General features: G+C 37.8%; 1 protein-coding gene across 1 annotated transcript; it reads right to left on the bottom strand.

Moving 5' to 3' along the window:
* Window positions 1-1,158: 1,158 nt before the first annotated feature.
* Window positions 1,159-21,621, bottom strand: LOC143394700 (uncharacterized). The gene is made up of 6 exons (XM_076849359.2): window positions 21,539-21,621; window positions 19,064-19,116; window positions 17,372-17,498; window positions 5,846-5,956; window positions 4,867-5,050; window positions 1,159-3,959 (listed from the first exon to the last, which is right to left on the bottom strand). The coding sequence occupies exons 2-6, from the start codon at window positions 19,109-19,111 to the stop codon at window positions 1,928-1,930; spliced, it is 2,502 nt and encodes an 833-aa protein (XP_076705474.2). The 5' UTR covers window positions 19,112-19,116; window positions 21,539-21,621; the 3' UTR covers window positions 1,159-1,927.
* Window positions 21,622-21,696: the final 75 nt, after the last annotated feature.

The following is a 21,696-nucleotide window of genomic DNA, read 5'->3' as shown; positions in this document are numbered from 1 at the left end:
AAGTGCCAGAGGAAGTGCAATGAGAAGCAAAACTGCCAAAATGGCAACACCAGAGCTTGCCAGAGAAATCTAAGTTGTGTTTGGCCAGAATACAGGAGTTGATGGAGATGTCTGTGGAGGTGCAGCCCCTGAGGAGACTGAGGTCAAGCACTTAACATTCAGTTTTGAGCAAGTATGGATCAGGGCGTTCAATACTCAGAAAAATGAGCTGAAAACTGGGGCCCACAAGGTCCCTACTCATCTGTTTACCTATATTGTGGTCCTAATAAGCAGGCAATTGTAGCTCCTTCCCCTAAAGCCTTTCAAACTTCTTGCAAAGTTATTTTAGAAAACTATCACCTAGGATTAGAAGTGATTAAGGGAAATGTAGTCCTCAGCTATATCCAAATTAATATAACACACTTTATTAACTTAAAACATTAGTTCAAAATTCCAGCCATGAGGGCTGGGGTTGTGGCTCAGGAGTCGAGTGCTTACCTAGCGTGTATGAGATACTGGGTTCTATTCTCAGCACCACATATAAATAAATAAAATAAAGATCCACCAACAACTTAAAAAATTTAAATTAAAAAAGATTCCAGTCATGAACAAACATAAAGAATAAAACACAAAACAGCAAATAGATGACACTATACTCTTTCAAGGCCTTTGTACTAATTAATTTCTACTAAAACTTTTTATTACACACGAAAATCTTTTGATACTAAACACTAATATTCTCAAAAACAGTTGGTACTCATAGTTTAAAGGGAAGGGGGGAATTATTGGGTATGCAACTTTCAGTATCCAGACAAAGACAAAGACTAAGATGAAGACAATGGCAAAGACGAAGGCGAAGAAAAAGAAGGTGCCCATTCTGTGAGTTCAAACTTAAAAAACAATTAAAAAAAAAAAAAAAACATCATTTTCCTGACTGCCAAAAAAAAAAAAAAAAAAAAAATGCACTTGAGCCAGACTCAATGATATATGCCTGCACTCCCAAACGTAAGAGGCTAATGCAGAAGTCCAGGAGTTATAGGCCTGGACAATACAGCCAGACCCGGTCTCAGAGGAGAAGCATACACACATACACATACAATGTCCCAAGATTCCAAAAGACTTTGTAATAGAAATAACATTTACATCTCAGCTAAAGAAACACATCTCATACTCATGTCATAAAAGCTGAAAAGGGAAACATAACCTTAAATCTTCCTATTAGAAAACATTGAAAATCAATGACCCCCTAGAAGTCCACTTTAATGAGGCACTGATATTCTTTTCTAGCTCAAATTTTGAATTTTCCTATACAAGTGTTGAGAGCCACAACTTAGTCAAGATGGCATCTGGCACTTTGCCAGGAGGAGTGGTTTGAGAATTAACGCCAGGGAACTATTAAGATGATGAGGATTCCTTAATGACTGACTGCTGTATCTAGATGATGTTAATTGAGTTAAGCTATGTCTAATTATTAAGATGGTGAGGATTCCTTAATGACTGATTGCTGTAACTGGATGTTAATTGAGATAAGCTGTCTGTATTTACTTGGGTATATATACCTCTGCTGGTCTGAACACAGTGGCTCCCGCTGTTTCCACCTTCACAAGTTGCTTGTCCGCCCCCCTCACCTGCTACTTTGCACAGCCCAGCCAGACTGCGGCACAAGTTATGTTCAAAATCAAAAGGCTTTACTATATAGCTTACAAACACAGGGTTTCCCACAGTTGTCCTAAACTATTCAAAAGAATGAGTGATAATCTTCTACTTTCTCACATTTATATTGTCTCTACAGTATGAGACTTCACAAAATGAGACTTCAAAAATTGCATTAGTTCAGAAAAAGTCTTGCAGAGATTCCCTTACTCCTTACATTTATATGTTGTCCCTTGTGCGAATTTTCACATCTTTGAAAGTAGGCACAAATAAAGGCCTTGCCACACTCCATACATTAATATGGTTTCCCTCCAGTATGGCTTCTCACATGTATCCCAAAGGATGAGGGAGAACTGAAAGCTCTTCCACACTCTAGACATTCAAAGGGTTTTTCTCCAGTGTGCATTCTAGCATGTATAGTCAGGGATGAAGAATGTCGAAATGCCTTCCCACATTCCTTACATTCATAGGGTTTTTCCTCAGTGTGGATTCTCATATGGATACTAAGAGCTGAAAAACAAATAAAGGCTTTCCCACATTTTTTACATTCATAAGGTTTCTCTCCAGTGTGAGTTCTTCTATGTACTGTAAGATGGGAAGAACTACTGAAGGCTTTCCCACATTCCTTACATTCATATGGTTTCTCTCCAGTATGGCTTCTCACATGTATCCCAAAGGATGAGGGAGAACGGAAAGCTCTTCCACACTCTAGACATTCAAAGGGTTTTTCTCCAGTATGCATTCTTGCATGTATAGTAAGGGATGAAGAATGTCGAAATGCCTTCCCACATTCCTTACATTCATAGGGTTTTTCCTCAGAGTGGGTTCTCATGTGGATACTAAGAGCTGAGAAACAAATAAAGGCTTTTCCACATTTTTCACATTCATAAGGTTTCTCTCCAGTGTGAGTTCTTCTATGTACTGTAAGATAGGAAGAACTAATGAAGGCTTTCCCACATTCCTTACATTCATATGGTTTATCTCCAGTATGGTTTCTCACATGTCGCCCAAAGGATGAGGGAGAACTGAAAGCTCTTCCACACTCAAGACATTCAAAGGGTTTTTCTCCAGTGTGCATTCTTGCATGTATAGTAAGGTATGAAGAATGTCGAAATGCCTTCCCACATTCCTTACATTCATAGGGTTTTTCCTCAGTGTGAGTTCTCAAGTGGCTACTAAGACCTGAGAAACGAATAAAGGCTTTCCCACATTTTTTACATTCATAAGGTTTCTCTCCAGTGTGAGTTCTTCTATGTACTGTAAGATAGGAAGAACTAATGAAGGCCTTCCCACATTCCTTACACTCATAAGGCTTTTCTCCACTGTGAGTTCTTAGGTGTTCAGTGAGGGATGAGGAATGACTAAAGGCCTTCCCACACTCCTTACATTCATATTGCACCTTACCATTGTGATCTCTCACATGTGCTTTAAAGGATGAAAGACAACTGAAGGCCTTCCCACATTCCTTACATTCATAGGGTTTCTCTCTACTTTGATTTTTCACATGTGTGTTCAGGGAAGTGGGAAGATAGAAGGATTTTCCACATTCCAGACAGTCATAAGGTTTCTCTCCAGTGTGTTTTCTCATGTGGATACTTAAGGAGGAGGGGCAATTGTAGGCTTTCCCACATTCCTTACATTTATAGGGTTCCTCTCCCGTGTGTGTCCTCACATGTACAGTGAGTTTTGAGGATTCACTGAAGGCCTTCCCACACTCTTTACATTCATAAGGCTTCTCTCCTGTGTGAATTCTTATATGTCGTATAAGATGAGAGGAAGAGCTAAAGGCCTTCCCACATTCCTTACATTCATATGGCTTATCTCCACTATGAATTCTTTTGTGTTTGGAGAGTGATGAGGAACAACTAAAGGCCTTCCCACATTCCTTACATTCATAGGGCTTATCTCCACTGTGAATTCTTTTGTGTTCTGTGAGGTGGGAAGAACTACCGAAGGTTTTCCCACATTCCTTACATTCATAGTTTGCCTTTTCACTATGAATTTTCATATGTGCTCTGAACATGGAGGAACAACTGAAGGCCTTTATACATTCCTTACATTCATATGGTTTTTCTTCAGTAGGAGTTTTCATATGCTTCTTAAAACAAGAAAGAAAATGGAAGGATTTCCCACATTCCTTACACTGATAGGGTTTGTTTCCAGTGTGAGATCTGGTGTGATTCTTAAGTGATGAATGAAACAGGAAGGACTTTCCACATTCACAGCATTCAAAGGATTTGACTTCAGTAGTTCTCTGAAGCATAAGATTTGAAATTTCTCCACATTGATTTTCTTCATTGTATTCACAGATGTTCTCTACCACATGACTTTTAAAAATAAAAGACAGATTATTAGTAATAAAATTTGCCATTTTCAGTAAATATGTATGCTTTCTGCCCCATCAACTTATAAGCTAAAAGTTCTCAAGACCGCTCTTCCACAGCCAACATTGTCACTGAGCTTTTGACTTATATGATTTTTCTGATAAATCTGTCAAACCAATCTGTGTGTCAAACCTTCAATACCTCAGTATCATTTGTAGGAAAAACTATCTAGACAAAATTCCCTGTGAAAGCACAATATTTTTTTATTTTGAATTGGAATCCTTTTATTTCTTTTTGTAAATTTTTTTTATTTGCATGTATTCATTAGTTACACATGATAGCAGAATGCATTTTGATACATAATACATAAATGGAGTATAATTTCTCATTCTGCTGGTTATACAGGATGTAGAGTTACAGTGGTCATGCAATTATATATGCACATGAGATAATAATGTCCAATTCATTCTACTATTATATCCACACCCCCTCCCTTCCCCTCACTCCCCTCTTTCTAATCCAAAGTACCTCTATTCTTCCCAATCCCCCCCCCCATTGTGAATTAGCATCCACCTATCAGAGAAAACACTTGACCTTTGGTTCTTTGCACCAGTTTCATCCATTTACTGGCAAATGCCATGATTTCATTCTTATGAAAGCATAATTTTTGACCTAGGTTTATGTTGAAAATGTTTCTTTTTAAAAAATATTTTTTTAGTTATAGATGAATGCAATATCTTTATTTCCTTTATTCATTTTTATGTGATGCTGAGGATCGAACCCAGTCCTCACATGTGAGAGGCAAGCACTCTGCCTGCTACTGAGCCACAACCCCAGCCCCAAAATATGTTTCTTGAATCTCAAAACTGTATCCTGAAGCCCTACATTCTCTTATATGAAGGGCACTCACCTTAAAACTTTCTCATGACTTTTGTTCCAATCATCCACACCATGGAAGTCCTGGTTTTCATATAAAATAGAGGAGCAGAAACCATTTCTTTTGAATCTCACTATTTTCTGTTCATTGGATATTTTTTCTCCATTGTTCTCTTGAAGAACAACTAATTCCTTAGTATTAAGTAGAGACTCAAAACCTGAAACAAAACAAAAAAAATAAATAAATAAAGTTACCTATGAGCGAAGGACTTTGAGCGGTGCAGCTGTTTCAGGACTTCGTATTAATAGGCACAAGGGTCAAAAGTAAAACAATTCACTAAAAAATTTCCATGAAACCGTACTATGGTAACATTACCATAGTATGGTAACACAGGCTTGTAATCCCACCTACTTGGGAGGCTGAAGTAGGAGGTTCACAAATTCAAGCACAGCCTCAACAACTTAGACTCAGTCTCAAAATTAAAAAGGGTATGGGATATAGCTCAGTGGTAAAGCACACCTGGGTTCCCCAGTGCTAAAAAATTAAAAATAGTTCTATGAAGAATGACAGTGATGGTAACGTGACCAGTAGAAATTATTGGGACCAGAGACATGAAAAATTGGGCTTCATATGAATCAAAATGCATTCTGTTATCATGTATAACAAAATAGAAAAAATAATTTAAAAAAAAAATTTATGTTAAAATTTTTCTATTAACTTGATATTTCATAGTAGTATAGAAAATATATTAAAAATTTCCATTAATAATTTTTTTAAATGATTAGAAGAGGAAAACAGAAAGGATAAAATACACATACCAAATACAAACTTTAAAAAAGCAAATATGGAGATCTTTGCCAAGAACAAGGAAACTATGAGAGGACAGATAAACAGTCAAAATAATCCTCTGAGGCATCTGTGGATAATGAGCCTCCTCAGACAAAACAAACTTTTGCTTTATTTCTATTTTATTTTTTCTCCTCCCAGGCCAGTTTCTCCCAGGGATTCTTGCCTTCCTGGTGGTGCTCCATACAGATGCCCTGGATATGGTCTGTCTTCACTGTCTGCAGTTCCTCCTCTTGTTCCCACTTGGAGATCAGATTGGGAGTGAGTAGTGGGTACCCTGCACACGAGGAAAGGAATATCATGAGGGAAAGCAATGAAGAATCACAAATATCTTTCCATAAGATTGGGTCAAACTTTGGTCTTCTGATACTCTAAAGACAGAGAAGAATGAGTTTAACTGAAACAAAATGTCAAATCCATTGAAGAAAAACAAAAGGCAAAGGAAGGAGGAAGAGGAAAGAAGAAAGAAAAGAAAAATAGAGAAGATAAAAGAAAAAGCTGAGATGTGGGGGGAAAGGCAGCCTCTAATGTAAAGAATTGATCTGAATCAGACATGGTGACACAAGCCTAAATCCCAGGGTGGGATTGGGAGGCTGGAGGATCATGAAGTCAAGGCCAACCTCAGCAACTTAGCAAGATTCTGTTTCAAAGCAAAGAAAAACAAAATTTTAAAGGATTGGGGATGTAGCTCCTGGTAAAGTGCCCCTAAGTGTTCAATTTCCAGCACAAAAAAGACAAAGAAAGAAAGATTGATCTGGGCTAGAAATGTAGTACACTGGAGACCACTTGCCTAGCATGTGCAAGGTGCTAAAATTGATCCTCAGCACCACATAAAAATAAATAAAATAAAGGTGTAAAAAATTACAAAAAAAAAAATTGACCTACATTCACAGTGGAACCTCAATATTACTATAAGCTGATGGGATACAGCCAGAATATGTTTTATATATTTTTAATTTTCTTTAGTTGTTGTTGGACACAATACCCTTATTTTGTTAGGGTTAAAAACGGTTTCACCAAAAGTCATGTCCAAATATATCAATGAAACAGAGTAGAGAGCACAAACACAGATCTACATAAGTAAAGTTGGCCCTCTATATCTGTGAATTCAAGCAACCATGGATAGAAAATACAATAGGAAAAAATTACATCTGTATTAAACATGTATTTTTTGTGCTTATGTCCAAATCAATACAGTACAAAAGTAATTATGAATAAGATAGGATAGATAGTAAAACAGGCAGACAGTTAAGAAAATGCACTCCCTCACACCAAAAAAAGAGAGAGAGAGAGAGAGAGAGAGAGAGAGAGAGAGAGAGAAAGACTTTAAATGAAGAGGCTATTTCACAAAACTAACCTACAGAAAACATTCCAAACATTACAGTCAACTTCTTTGTCCCGGGTGGCAGGAAAAAGGAGGTAGAGCCGACCTGAGTGAAGACTACAGACTCAAGGCCTAACTAATCAGAATGTCACAGACCAAACCAAGAGCCTTGGCACTTTTCCAATACTTGTTTAGCATAGGTGTTGACCAATAGTACTGACACTTTTTTGAGACATGATTAGCATAGATACTGACCAACACCCTTAGTATCTTTCCAAGACCGATTAGCACAGATATTGATGAATGCCTCATCCAGTAGCTATTAAGTCCCTAGACTAGTACCCTTAAGTGGAAACCTACTCTCAGGTTCCCCCCTCTCAGCCCCTGAGAGTTCTGCTTCCTTTCTTTTCAGTTATAAAAATACTACACCTTCACTCTTGCTTTCTGTAGTCTGTGAATTTCTCTTCAAATCTGTGCAGACCAACCTTGAAAAAAAAATGGCAGCCAGCTGCTGAGGTCTGCCATTGAGAGCTACAACACACTGCTCAGTAATACTGAAGAAGAGTCGGGTTCTGCCAGCTCTGACCCATAGAGCTGACCAGACAGGTATTTCCCTGCTGTGATTAGTTGCAATACTAAAATGGGCTCTCTCAGCTGCAGAGGCATGTAATTTATGCGGACCTACAGACCAGCAGAGTGGAGAATCTGGTTTCATTTCAAACTCCAGTTTCAATTACATAGCACTTACATTTTGTCAGGCACTAAACATAATCAAGAGATGATGTAAAGTATATGAGAGCTTAAGCTGTGTACCAGGGAATTTTAATTAAGAGATTTTGACCATCCACAGATGTAGGTCTCTAGGAAGATATTAGTATCAAATCCCTATATAACAAGCAATAACTATGTAGTCAACTGATCTTTGACAAAGAATTGACAGCAACACAATAGAGAAAAGATAGCCTTTTCCACAAATGCTGTTAGAACACTGGACATACCCACATAAAATAATGAATCTATGCCCTTCACAAACATTAATTTAAAATGGATCATAGATCTAAATGTGAAACATATAACTAGAAAAATTGTACTAGAAGAAGAAAATCTAGATGACGTTGGATTTGGCTATGACTTTTTTGATACTATATCAAAGGTATGATCGATGAGAAAAAGACTGATACAATACACCCCATTAAAATTAAAATTCCTGCTCTGTGAAAGATAGTATCCAGAGAAAAGATAAGCTATGCCTAAAAGAAGACATTTGCAAAAAATTTCTCTGGTAAGAGGCTGTTTCACAGAGGTTTATCTGATAAGAAACTGTTTTCCTGTTCTTTACACAAAGAATGCTTTTTTTAAAAAAAAAATATTTCTTAGTTGTATGCAATACCTTTTTTGTTTATTTATTTTTAATGTTGTGCTGCGGATCAAACAAGGGCCTCGCATGTGTGAAGCGAGCGCTCTACCACTCAGCAACAACCCCAGCCCAGAATGCTTTTTCTTTTTTTTTTTACATATTTTTATTAGTGTATTATCACATACATAATATTGCAATTCATTTGGACACAACCATACATGCATGAATTAATGTGCTCCATTTCAATTCCAAGTACTTCTCCTTTCCTTTCCTTCCTCCCTCCTTCTGTCCCCTTCCTCTTCTCTACTGGTCTTCCTTCTATTATCTATTGCTTTAATTCCTGATTTATAGATACACACAATAGTGAAAGTCACTGTGGTATATTCCTATATGTGCACAGCACGATTTGGCCAGGTGCACTTTGCAGTCCCCTCTTTCCCTCTTCCTCCTTCCTTCCCATCTGCCCCCTACCTATCCTACCCTTTTGATTTTCATGGGCTCTCTCTGCCTGTTTCCCTCTTATTTTGCTCAAGCTTCCACACACAAGAGAAAACATTGGACCCTTGGCTTTCTGAATATGGTTTATTTCACTTAACATGATATTTTCTATTTCCATCCATTTACTAGCAAATGCCATAATTTCATTCTTCATTATGGCAGAATAAAAACCCATGTGTCAATTGCTGCTGCCTCTGATTCTACTGCTGCCAGCCTGAGGTCGCCTGGAGGTCTTCTTTCTGGGTTGCTGCAGAAGCCACTGCTGTGCCCAGAGGTCTCTTTTCTGGGCAATACCTGGTTACCCCTGACTCGATTCTGATGCTACCTCCATGGTCACTGCAGCTGAACCAGAAGTCTCCTGTTACTCAACCACCACCTGCACCACTACCGCCATTGCTGTTGCCTCTGATTTCCCTAATGCTAGACTGAGACCACCTGGAGGAGTTATTTCTGGGTGCTGTGCTGCCACAGAAGAAACTGTGGATGCAATTGAAGCCCACATTGCTGCTGACCCCTGGAGAACACCTGGTGAAGCTGCCCCCACAGCTGTAGTTGTAACTGCCAATGCAGCCACCACTACTGCTGCTACCACAGCCTAGAGGACTGCTGCAGGAGAGATTCCAGGTTTGGTTGCATGTGGCTGCACCCATTTTGGGATACCAGCCAGGGACTGGGACTTGGGTGTCAGCAGGTTTACCACCGCAAGGCCCTCTGTCTGGGGACTACAATCCAGAATTGCAGGTCCATTGTTGGGATACTTGTGAGTTTAGAGGACCCTGGGGTCTTCTTGCTGAGAGTGCTAGTGGCCTGGGTATTGCTGCTGAATCTCTTGCTGTTGCTTGTTTGCATGAGTGTATTCCTCGTGGTCTCTCTGCAAGTAGGAGCAGCATTGAGATCTTGGGACTATAAATGGCAAAGCCTGAGGTATTTGAAACTCAGGTTTGTAGGCAAGAGACTAGGTTTGCAAGAGCTGATCTGGGTTTGGTGATCCCGAGAGACATCAGAGTCAGAGCCGAGAAACTGTTGAACACTGACAGAGACAGTTCGACTTTCCAAAAAAATTTATTTTATTTTTTATTCACTAATCTCTCTACCATATTTGGAACAGGATGCTTTTTATGCTATTTTCTTTCCAACTTCTCTCCAATCAACAGCCAATCTGTCCGCTCCTCTTCCACTCTTCCTGTGAATTTTTACTTCTAGCTTCTCTCTTCCTCCCTCACAAATATTACATACTACACTACTCCGTTCTCTCATCCACCCTTTGAAATTGTAAACCATTTTAATAAAATTTCTGTTTCTACTATAGATAGTTATTAAATTCATCATTTTGGTTTAATGCGAGAAAGCAGTAGTTGCCTTAGTGGGAGCTATTAGGTTTAAGGCTACATATTAAATCCTGACTAATATTGATATTGGTCTCACCATTAAAGGTGAGGCTCTGGAAACCTTCAGACACCTAGACATTAAAAGTCTACAGGGTAGATTTTATGCTGCCTTAGATTCATATTTTTAGATGGGAAAACACACTAACAACATGAAAAAACAAGAAAATAAAGAGCCCCAAACTAACCAAGATGCTTCAACAACAGAAGCCTCTGATAACGCAGTAAAAAAAAAAAAATGTCCAAGAAGGAGTTCAGATCACATAGTTAAATTGATGTGAAATAAAGGGCAGTATGAGGAGTGAAATCAAAGAACATACAGGAAGTGAAAGACTACTTCAATAAAGAGTTAGAGATAATGAGAAAAAAAACAACAAGCAGAAATCCTTAAAATGAAGGAATCAGTAAACCAAATTATAAATTCAATAAAAAGCATCACCAACAGAGTAGATCACTTGGAAGACAGAACCTCAGACAATGAAGAAAAAATATATAATCTTAAAAGTAGAGTTCCCCATGAAGAGAAGATGGTAAGAAACCATGAACAGACCATCCAAGAATTATGGGATAACATGAAAAGACCAGATTTAAGAGTTATTGGAATAGATGAAGGAGCAGAGAAACAAACCAAAGGAATTCATAATTTTTAAATGATATAATAGTAAACAATTGCCCAATCTAAAGAATGGAATGAAAAAATCAAATACAAGAGGCTTGTAGGACCCCCAAATGTACAAAATTACAGCAGACCCACACCAAGACACATTATACTAGAATGACTAACACAGAGAATAAAGATAAAATCTTAAAGGCATGAGAGGAAAAAAATCAAATTACATATACAGAGTAAACAATTCAGATCTCAACTGATTTTTCAGTCCAGAACCACAAAGCTAGGAGGTCCTGGAATAATATATTTCAAGCTTTCAAAGAAAATGGATGCCAACCAATAATTTTATATCCAGCAAAATTAAGTTTCAGATTTGAAGATGAAATTAAAACATTCCATAATAAACAAAAATTAAAAGAATTCACAATTAGAAAGTCTATATTACAACGCATTCTCAACAAAATATTCCATGAGGATGAAGTGGGGGAAAAAAAAAGTGAAAACCAGCAAAGGGAGGATCTACACTAAAACAACCCTCAACCCAATGAGAATCTAAGACAAATAAAAAACCAGAAAAAAATCAAAATGTTAGGGAACACAAAATCATATCACAATAATAACCTTGAAAGTTAATGGTCTAAACTCATCTATCAAAAGACATAGCCTGGCAGATTTTATTAAAAAGCAAGATGGAACAATCTGCTGTCTTCAAGAGACTCACCTCATGAGCAAAGACATCCACAGGCTGAAGGTGAAAGAACGGGGAAAACCTTATCATTCAAATGGATAGTATAAACAAGCAGAGGTTTCCATTCTCATCTCAGATAAGTAGACATGAAACCAAAGTTAATCAGAAGAGATTATATATACTTCCCTTAAGAGGACATTTCATACCTCTTAAGAAAAGTATATATAAGAAGGATATAACAATTACAAATATTCATGCCCCAAACAATGGAACATTTATCTACATCATACAAATGCTTCTCAATTTCAAGAGTCAAATAGACCACAATACAGTAATACTGGGTGACCTTAACAAACTACTCTCACTATGTGACACATCTTCTAAATCAAAAACTAAATAAGAAAACTATAGAACTAAATCACACAATCAATAATTTAGACTTAACAGACATACATAGAATATTTCATCCATCAACAAGCAAATATACTTCTTCTCAGCAGCATATGGCTCCTTCTCTAAAACAGACAATAGCTTATGGCACAAAGCAAATCTTAGTAAATACAAAAAAACAGAGATAATATCTTGCATTCTATGAGACCACATGGAATGAAATTAGAAATCACAATAAAATAAAAATAGAAGTAACAAATGGAGACTAAATCATACACAATTGAATGATGATGTATAGTAGAAGAAATCAAGAATGAAATAAAAAATTCTTAGAGGTAAAGGAGAACACTGATAATCATATCAAAATATTCTGTAACACTATGAAGACAGTACTCAGAGGAAAGTTTATTGCATTGAGCGCATTCATTAAAAGAATAAAAAGTCAACAAATAAATCACCTAACACTACATCTCAAAGCCCTAGGAAAAGGAAAACAAATCAACACCAAAAGCAGTAGAAGACAGGAAATAATTAAAATCAGAGCTGAAATTAATGAAATTGAAACAATTGGAAAAACTGACAAAAATATAAAGTTGGTTCTTTGAAAAAATAAGTAAAATAGATAAACCCCTGGCCATGCTAACAAAGAGAAAACTCCAAATTACTAAAATACAAGATGAAGAAGGAAATATCACAATGGACATATCTGAAATACAGAAGATAATTAGAAACTATTTTGAAAATTTATACTCTAATAAAATAGAAGATATTAAAGAGATCAACAAATTTCTAACGATATGTGACCTACCCAAACTGAATGATGAGGTCATACATGCTTTAAATAGATCAATTTCAAGTAATAAAATTGAAAACACCATCAAAAGCCTACTAACCAAGAAAAGCCCAGACCAGATGGACACACAGCTGAGTTCTGCAAGACTTTAAGGAAAAATGAATACTAATACTCTTCAAAGTATTCCATGAAATAGATAAGGAGGGAACCCTTCCGAACTCATTCTATGAGGCCAATAACACTCTGATACCAAAACCAGACAAAGACACATCAAGGAAAGAAAATTTCAGACCAATAACCCTGATGAACATAGATACAAAAGTTCTCAATAAAATTCTGGCAAATCACATACCAAAACATTTTTAAAAGATAGTGCACCATGATCAAGTGAGATTCATCTGAGAGATGCAAGGTTTGTTCCATATACAGAAATCAATAAATGTAATTCATTATAATAATATACTTAACAACAAGAATCATATGATCATCTCAATAGATGCAGAAAAAGCATTTGACAAAATACAGCACATTTTCATGCTCAAAACACTAGAAAAACTAGAGACAGTAGGAATATATGTCAACATTGTAAAAGCTATATATGCTAAACCCAAGGCCAGCATAATTTTAAATGGAGAAAAATTGAAAGCATTCCCACTAAAAACTGGAACAAGACAAGTATGTCCTCTTTCACCACTTCTATTCAACATCATCCTTGAAACTCTAGCCAGAGCAATTAGATAAAAGAAAAAAATTAAAGAAATACAAAGAGATAAAGAACTATCACTATTTGTTGATGACATGATTCTATAACTAGAAGATCAAAGAAATTTACTAGAAAAATTCTAGAATAAATGAATTCAGCAAAGTAGCAGGATATAAAATCAACACCCATAAATCAAAACACATTCCTATACATCATCAATGAATCCACTGAAAGAACATTAGGAAAACTAACCTATTCACAATAGCCCCCCCACACCCAAAAACTGGGAATCAATCTAACAAAAGACCTCTACCATGAAAACCATAGATCACTAAAAAAAGAAATTGAAGAAAATTTCAGCAGATGAAAAGATCTCCCATGCTCCTAGACAGGCAGAATTAATATTGTCAAAATGGCCTTACTAACAAAAGCATTATTCAGATTCAATGCAATTCCTATTAAAATCCCAATGACATTCTTCATAGAAATAGAAAAAGCAATCATGAAATTTATTTGGAAAAATAAAGAGACCCAGAATAGCTAAAGCAATCATTAGCAAGAAAAGTGAAGCAGGAGGCATCACAATACCAGATCTTAAACTATACTACACAGGTATAGTAACAAAATCGGCAGGGTATTGGCACCAAAACAGATTGTAGACCAACAATACAGAATAGAGGACACAGAGACAAACCCACATAAATACAGTTATCTCCTACTAGACAAGAATGCCAAAAACAATCACTGGAGAAAAGATAGCCTATTCAACAAATGGTACAGCAACACTGGAAATCCATATGTAGCAAAATGAAATTAAACCTCTATCTCTCACCCTGAGCGAAAATATCAACTCAAAGTAGATAAAAAACTTAGGCACTAGAACAGAGACCCTATGCCTAATAGAAAAAAAAAATAGGCCCAAATATTCACCACATTGGATTAGGATCTAACTTCCTTAACAAGACTCCTAAAATGCAAGAAGCAAAGTCAAAATAATCAACAAATGAGATGGATTCAAATTTAAAAGCTTCTTCTCTCAAAGGAAACAATTAATAACGTGAAGAGAGAGCCTACAGATTGCGAGAAAATCTTTACCACATGCAACTCCAATAAAGCATTAATCTCTATATTATATAAAGAACTCAAAAAACTTGACACCAAAAAAACAAATAATCTAATCAATTAATGGGCTAAGGAACTGAATAGACACTTCACAGAAGAAGAAATACAATCAATCAACAATTTGCATTTCTTCTTTCTTTTTTAACAAATAATCTTTTTTTTAAATATTTTTTTTTATTTATTTATTTTTATGTGGTGCTGAGGATCAAAACCAGGGCCTCGCACCTGCTAGGTGAGCTCTCTACCACTGAACCACAATCCCAGCCACATTTCTTCTTTTGAAAAATCTCTTTAGTCCCTTTTGCCCATTTCTTGACTGGGTTATTTGGTTTTTGTTTGCTTTCGGTTTTTTGTTTGTTTTTTTGTTTGTTTTGTTCTGCTGTTGAATTTTTTTGATCCTTGTATATTCTGGATGTTAATCTCCTGTCAGAGGAGTAGGTGGAAAAGATTTTCTCTCATCCTGAAGGCTGTCTCTTTGCCCTTAATCATTTCTTTTGCTGCATTACACAAAGAATTCTTAAAGATCAATAATAAGAGAAAAAAAAAAATACCATAAAAATATAGCCAAAGACCTAAACAAAAAATTAAACAAATACAGACAAATGGCAAGTAAAAAAGTAAAAGTAAGCTCCACATCCTAAAATCATCCAGGAAAAACAAAACAGTGACACACCTCTACACGCCTTTTTGAACAGCCAAAATCCAGAAAATTGACAATGCTGAATATTGGCAAAACTGTAGAGAAACTGGAACTCTCATTCATTCTTGCTGGGAATGCAAAATGGTACAGCTACTTACGAAGACAATATGGGGGTTTCTTATAAAATTAAAAATACGCTTACCATGGGGCTGGGGCAACCACTCGCCTAGCACATGTGAGGCGCTGGGTTCAATCCTCAGCACCACATAAAAATAAATAAAGATATTGTGTCCATCTAAAAAAATCAATATTAAAAAAAAAACTCTTACCATATGATCCAGTAATTAAATTGTGTCCCTTGGCATTCATCCAAGGAGTCCAAACTGCACACAAAAATCTACACATGTTTATGAGAGCATAATTCATACTTGTCAAAACCTGAAAGCATCCAACATGCCCTTTAATAAACGGGATGATAAATAAACTGTAGCACATCTATACTACATAATGTTATTCAACAGTAAAAAAAAAAAATCATAAAAAGACATGAACGAAACTTAAATGCACATCACCGAGTGAAATAGGCCAATCTGAACAAGCTACATACGATATACATTCCAACTTTATGACATTCCACAAAAGATAAAAGCATACAGATGATATAAAGACCAGTGGCTGCCAAAGGGTTAAGAGAGAGTAAGGGACTCAAAAGTGAAAGCACAGAAAATTTTTATGGGAATAAAACTAATCTATATATTACTATGATGGTACATGTCATTGTACATTTGCCCAAAGCCATACAATGTACAACATCACAAATGAACCTTAATATAGGCTATGGACTCTAGTTAATGATGAAGATGTGTCAATGTACTTTCATCATTTGTAAATTAAACATGGACCATTATGGTGGAAGATGTTCATAGTGAAAGAAGCTGTCTGTGTTGTGAGGACAGTAGTTGTTAGAAATCTCTCTACCTTCCACTTAATTTTGCTTTCAAACTGAAACTGCTCTAAAAATTAAAGCCTGTTACTCTGGGGCATGGTGGTGCACACCTATAACTCCAGCTATTCAGGAGGCTGAGGCAGGAAGATCCCAAATTTGAAGCCAACTTGGGCAACTGAGCTAGACCTTTTCTCAAAATAAAAAAGAGCTGAGGATTTAGCTCAGTGGTAGAGAGCCCCTGGGTTAAATTCTCAGTACCACATAAACACACACATACATACATACATATATGCATACGTACAAATGTACAAACACACATACATTTTTTTAAAGCCTATTTTGAAAATGTTCACCCATACTCAGAATGTTGCCTTATATGGAAACAAGGTTTTTGTCAATATAGTAAAGTTAAGATGAGATTATTCTGGATTCAGATGGATCCTACATCCAATGACTGATGTCCCTATATGAACAGAGATTAGAAACAGGTACACAGGGAAGGTAACGGTGGAGGCAGAGACTGGAGTGATACATCTATAAACAAAAAGGACTGCCAGCAACCACCAGAAGCTAGAAAGAGATAGGGAGGGACTTTTTCCTTAGAGCCTTTAGAAAGAATATAGCTCTGCTGACACCTTGTTTCACACTCCCAGATGCCAGAAATATGAAAAAATAAAAATTTCTATACTTTTTACCCACCAGTTTATGGTACTTGTTCATAGAGAGCCTAAGAAACCAATATAATCTACCCCATAGACTCATCTCTAAATCATCCAAAAAGCACAAATTCTCTAATAGGTACTTTCTAACGCCCTCTTACTAAGATGCCCCTGACTCCCCATGGGTATGTTCTCTCATGACTTCAAAACCCCGCTTGTTTAACTTACAGGTGTGCTCCTGGTGCTCTCTGGGTAAAGGGCATTCACAGCAGTAGACTCTTCAAAGGTCTCAAATCACAAACTCTCCCTGTGCCTCAGAGAAGCCCCTCAATCACCACACATTCAACACTTAATAAGCCTCAAGGCTTTCAACCACAAAAGGAAAAAGAAACAAGTTTAATATGCCCGTGTTCATTTTCATGAAGAAGCCTCCAGATCATAAGCACCCTGTGGTTAGTGACCACATTTGTCTTATTTACTAAGTACTCCCATTCCTCAGCACAGATCCTGGAACAAGGTCAACTAGTAGATAAAATTGTTTTCTAAACCACTACATGAACAACGTTGCCAATCTTACCTAGTGAGACCAGGTTCTGGAAGGTTTCCAGCATCACATCTCTGTAGAGGCTCCTCTGAGCAAGATCCAGCAAAGCCCACTCCTGTTGGGTAAAGTTCACAGCCACATCCTCAAAGGTCACCGAGTCCTAAAAGATGCCACAAATTTTGTTCAGAAAGGTACAATTCCTCCAGTGTGAGTGAGATGATGGGTGAGGCTGACAGCATGGGGACCTGAGAATCAATTCACGGGAGGTTCAGAAGATTCTGTGGTCTCCCCAAGTCTATGGCAGGATTCCGTCAGCAGATCTCTTTCCTTTTCTACTCACACATACTTTATGACTGAACAAATCCTGTCTAAAAGCCAAAATACTTCTAAAATACTACATTAGTCTCTTTGCAGTTGATGGTAATGAAATAAGAAAAAAAAAAAAAAAATCAAAGTTATTTTCCGTCGAACCTGCACAGAACACTGGATATTAGGTATGTGGGTAATTTTCCACACACATCAAGCAGTTCTCCAACAGACACTAGCTATGTTTCCTGTTATTCAATAACATTCTTACACTATCTACATGGACAGCTTCATCCCACAGGTTGAGGGCTCAGTCCCACAAAACTTCCCCATACTTCAAACAACATAACAACTAGTACATTGTCATTTATACTTCTGACCAAATGGCTACATCTCAGGGTCCCCACTGTACCCTCCTTGAGTTGGCTAATATGCTGGTATAGCTTTCAGAATCTAAGCAAACACTTCCTTGGGCTTATAGTTTATTATAAATACAGAGAACTATCCAGATAAAGAAATATATATGGCATAGCAGGGTAGGAAAAGCTGCAGAACTTCCATGCCTATTGGGGTGCCTCGTACCAGGAACCTCTACATATTCAGCTATACAGAAGCTCCCTAAATTCATTCTTTTGGGGTTCTCACAGAGGCTTTACTAGAAAGCATGACTGATTTAAATTAGCAATTTAAATAATCAATTTAACCTTCAGTACCTCTCAACTTCAAGGTTAGGGAACAGGGCTGAAGAGTCAAGCATACTTTAGTTCTTCTGGACCAGCAGTCATCCTGAGGCTATCTGTCCTGGTCACCAGTCATCATACAAAACTACTCTTATCACTCCAGACATTTGAAGGGTTTTAGGAACTCTATGCCAGGATATGGGACCAAGACCACATATTGGACAATATCATATTATTCCTTATTCAGAAATTCTTCCTTATTCAAGAATAACTTCACCTGCTACTTTATTCCTATTAAGGCACTGAGCACAACATCAAACTCAGGTTTAAATCTTGATGAGGTTTTTTTGAATGAAAACACAGAGAGTGAATGGGAACTTTTCCTTTTCCCCCCTCACAATCCTGAGAGGCCCAAGACCCTGCACATCTTTCAACTCAGGCGCACAGCTGGCTCAGGTTTATAGTATTGTGGCCTGGACTCACCAAACTATAGCACATGCACTTACTCTAGCTTATAAGTAAAGTTTTATTGCAATACAATAAAACATTTGTTTATGTTCCTATATGAATATTTTTTGTATTAAAATGACAATTTCCTTGTAATAGAAATTCTATGACCTTCAAAACCTAAAACACTTACCATGTGATCGAAAAAAAGAAGCAGATTGCTAACCTGTGCTCTAAAATAGCAGCAGGATATCAAATGAAATAGAAATATTCTTTTAGAGCATTTACTTACCTGCATCATACTTTTCTGTAACCCAACACTTATTCTTTCTTCCTCCATGTCACCTTCATAAAGAAAAGTAAGACACTGAGAAGTTATAGGTAAGACAGAAGCTGACATGGGAATCCAGCCTTCCAGAGAATTCCCATACTCATGAGTCTGGATATTGTAGCACATCAATTACCAGTGACAACTCAAAACACATACCATGACTCCTAAGTAAATACAAACTGAACTTGTGTGACACTGGAACAATCCTTTCTTCCCTAGAGATACAAAAAACACTCTTATCCTTGTCAATGATACAAAAGAGGTAAATAGTAACATTTTATTAGTAAATTAACTCAAGTCTTAAGAACATCTGGCTGTCCATTTCCCCATGATAACAAAAAGCATTAAATGTATAAGTGGTGCCTTCAACCCTAAGAATATATATTCCCTGACTCATATCTAAGAAACCACTAATTTATTTAAACACTAGGCTTCTTGGGGCACCTTGACCAATATTTTTACTTCTTTACCATTTTACAGGGTAATAGGCATTACTACAAACCCCTGAACACTGCTGTCATCCCAACCCCACCCAATAGGCTCCACAAAACCTAATTTCTGAGAAAGAGAATCAACCTATTTGTTATGGTTTGAATCTGGGATGTCTTTCAAAGCCTTGTGTGTTGAAGGCTTGGTCTCCAGTGCTGCAGTGTTCAGAGTTGGGGCTTGGGGGAAGCGACTGGATTATAAGGGGTCTGACTTCATCAGTGGATTAATCCATTTTATGGATTAAGAGTTTGAATGGACTACTGGGATGTAACAGGAACTACAAGAGGTAGAACCTAGAAGAGATGAGAAAGAGGAAAAGGAAGAAGTAGTGGAGGTGGTGGAGGTAGTGGTGGTGGTGGGTGGTGATGGTAGTGGTAGAAGAGGGGGGGGAGAAAGAAGAAAATTTCATTGTATCCAGTCATTAAAAGAATCATATTTAAAACATGCACAAGGAAACAGAAGTTGCAAATTGTTTTACAGAAAGTTTCACAAAATAAGTAGGAAATTCATAATTCCAGTGTAGAAAGGGAAGATAATTATCTACTTCCAACACCAGAAGGGTACAACTAAAAAATATGCCAGATCACATACAAAGTACAAGTAATACAAAAATATTGGTAACAGTTGAAAAATGAACAATAAGTATAAATCACAATTTAAGTTCATTTCATCCTAGGAATGACGGATGCTTAAAAATTGAATCACTATAAAAAGAATAAAACTGAATCACTGGGACTCAGTGGTACAGTGCCTTACTAGCGTTGAGTCCTTGGATTCAAATCCAGCATCACAAGAATAAAATAAACAAAAATTGAATCACTGATTAATGAAATTCACAGTATTCAGAGAAAGGTTATTTGACATATTCCCTTAGACACAAAGCAATGACTCATCTATTTCAGTGTACATTGCTAATAATAACTTAGGCCACTAGAAAGGATTAGATTTTATACATTAAAAAATGCAAACATTCTATTTAATAGTGAAATACTGATTAATTTTCTCTGAAATCAGGAACAAGGCAAGAATGAAAATTATATGCTAATCTCCATTCAGCTCGGAGTCCTGGCAAGTGCAGTAATAAGAAACAAAAAAATGTAAAACAAAAAGGATTTAGGAGAAAAAAATTCAAACTGGCACATTTTCTGTGCAAAATTTAAAGAATCTATAAATAAGTGACCAAGCTTTTTTTTTTTTTTTTTTTTTCCTCTCTCTCTCTCCCTGCATTTTGCAGTACTAGGGATTGAACCCAGGGGCACTCTACCACTGAAGTACACCCCCAGCCCTTCTAATTTTTTGTGTAGAGATAGGGCCTGCCTAAATTGCTCAGGCTGCCCTTGAACTTGGGATCAAGTTCTACCTCAGCCCCAAGTAGCTGGGATTACAGGCGTACACCACCGCGCCAGGCTAAAATGTATCACTTTATTAAGGATGAAATGTACTTGCCCAGGAGGCGGGTTAACAGTATTTTAAAATCAGCTCCCTCTTGTGTATCTGAATGCAATGTGTCAAACATGCCCCAGGCCCAGGGAACTCTCAGACCAGCGCTAGACAGTGAGCGAGGCCCAGGGGCAGGGGGCCGAGCTCACCCCACGCTGGGTGTGTGCAGACCCGCACGAGGCTCCGGACCAGGACCCCGACGCGGGCGAGGCCTCTGCTCTCCGCAGGGAGAGGTCGCGGGGCTCCCCAGCTCAGGCCTGCAGGAGACGCGACCGCCGCTGGCGCAGCCCGGAGTCCCCGATGCGGTCACCGGGACGAGCTCGGTGCCGGCGGAGGGGACGGTACTCTGGGCCGCGCGGGTGAAGGGGGCCCGGGGACGGCGGACGAGTCGAAGCCAGCCTTCGGCCTCCCCCGGCCCATACCAGGATTGGGGGGGGGGGGGCCGGGAGGGATAGGATGCGGCGGCGGAATAGAGGAAGCCAGGCTTCCGCCTCCCGCGGACCATACCTGGATGGCGCCGGGCCGGAACGGATAGGATGCGGACTCAGGCAAGAATATATCTCACACGCGGGCTGCAGCATAAAGTGTCATGGCGGCCTCAAGCACACACTCAGCTACCTTGCGCGTGCGCAGACGTGCTCTTCTGTTTTCCGCTACCCACCTCC

Source organism: Callospermophilus lateralis, chromosome 1 (assembly GCF_048772815.1).
Source record: "Callospermophilus lateralis isolate mCalLat2 chromosome 1, mCalLat2.hap1, whole genome shotgun sequence".
Taxonomy (NCBI): domain Eukaryota; kingdom Metazoa; phylum Chordata; class Mammalia; order Rodentia; family Sciuridae; genus Callospermophilus; species Callospermophilus lateralis.
Note: the sequence above shows the minus strand (reverse complement) of the source record. Positions and strands in the feature narration are given on the sequence as shown.

Coding starts and splice junctions, on each gene's coding strand:
- LOC143394700 (XM_076849359.2), bottom strand. CDS start 19,111: ATGGAGGAAGAAAGAATAAGTGTTGGGTTACAGAAAAGTATGATGCAG. Junction 5,957..17,371: donor CCAGAACCTGGTCTCACTAG/GTAAGATTGGCA, acceptor CCTCGTGTGCAG/GGTACCCACTACTCACTCCC. Junction 3,960..4,866: donor AGTCATGAGAAAGTTTTAAG/GTGAGTGCCCTT, acceptor TATTTTTAAAAG/TCATGTGGTAGAGAACATCT.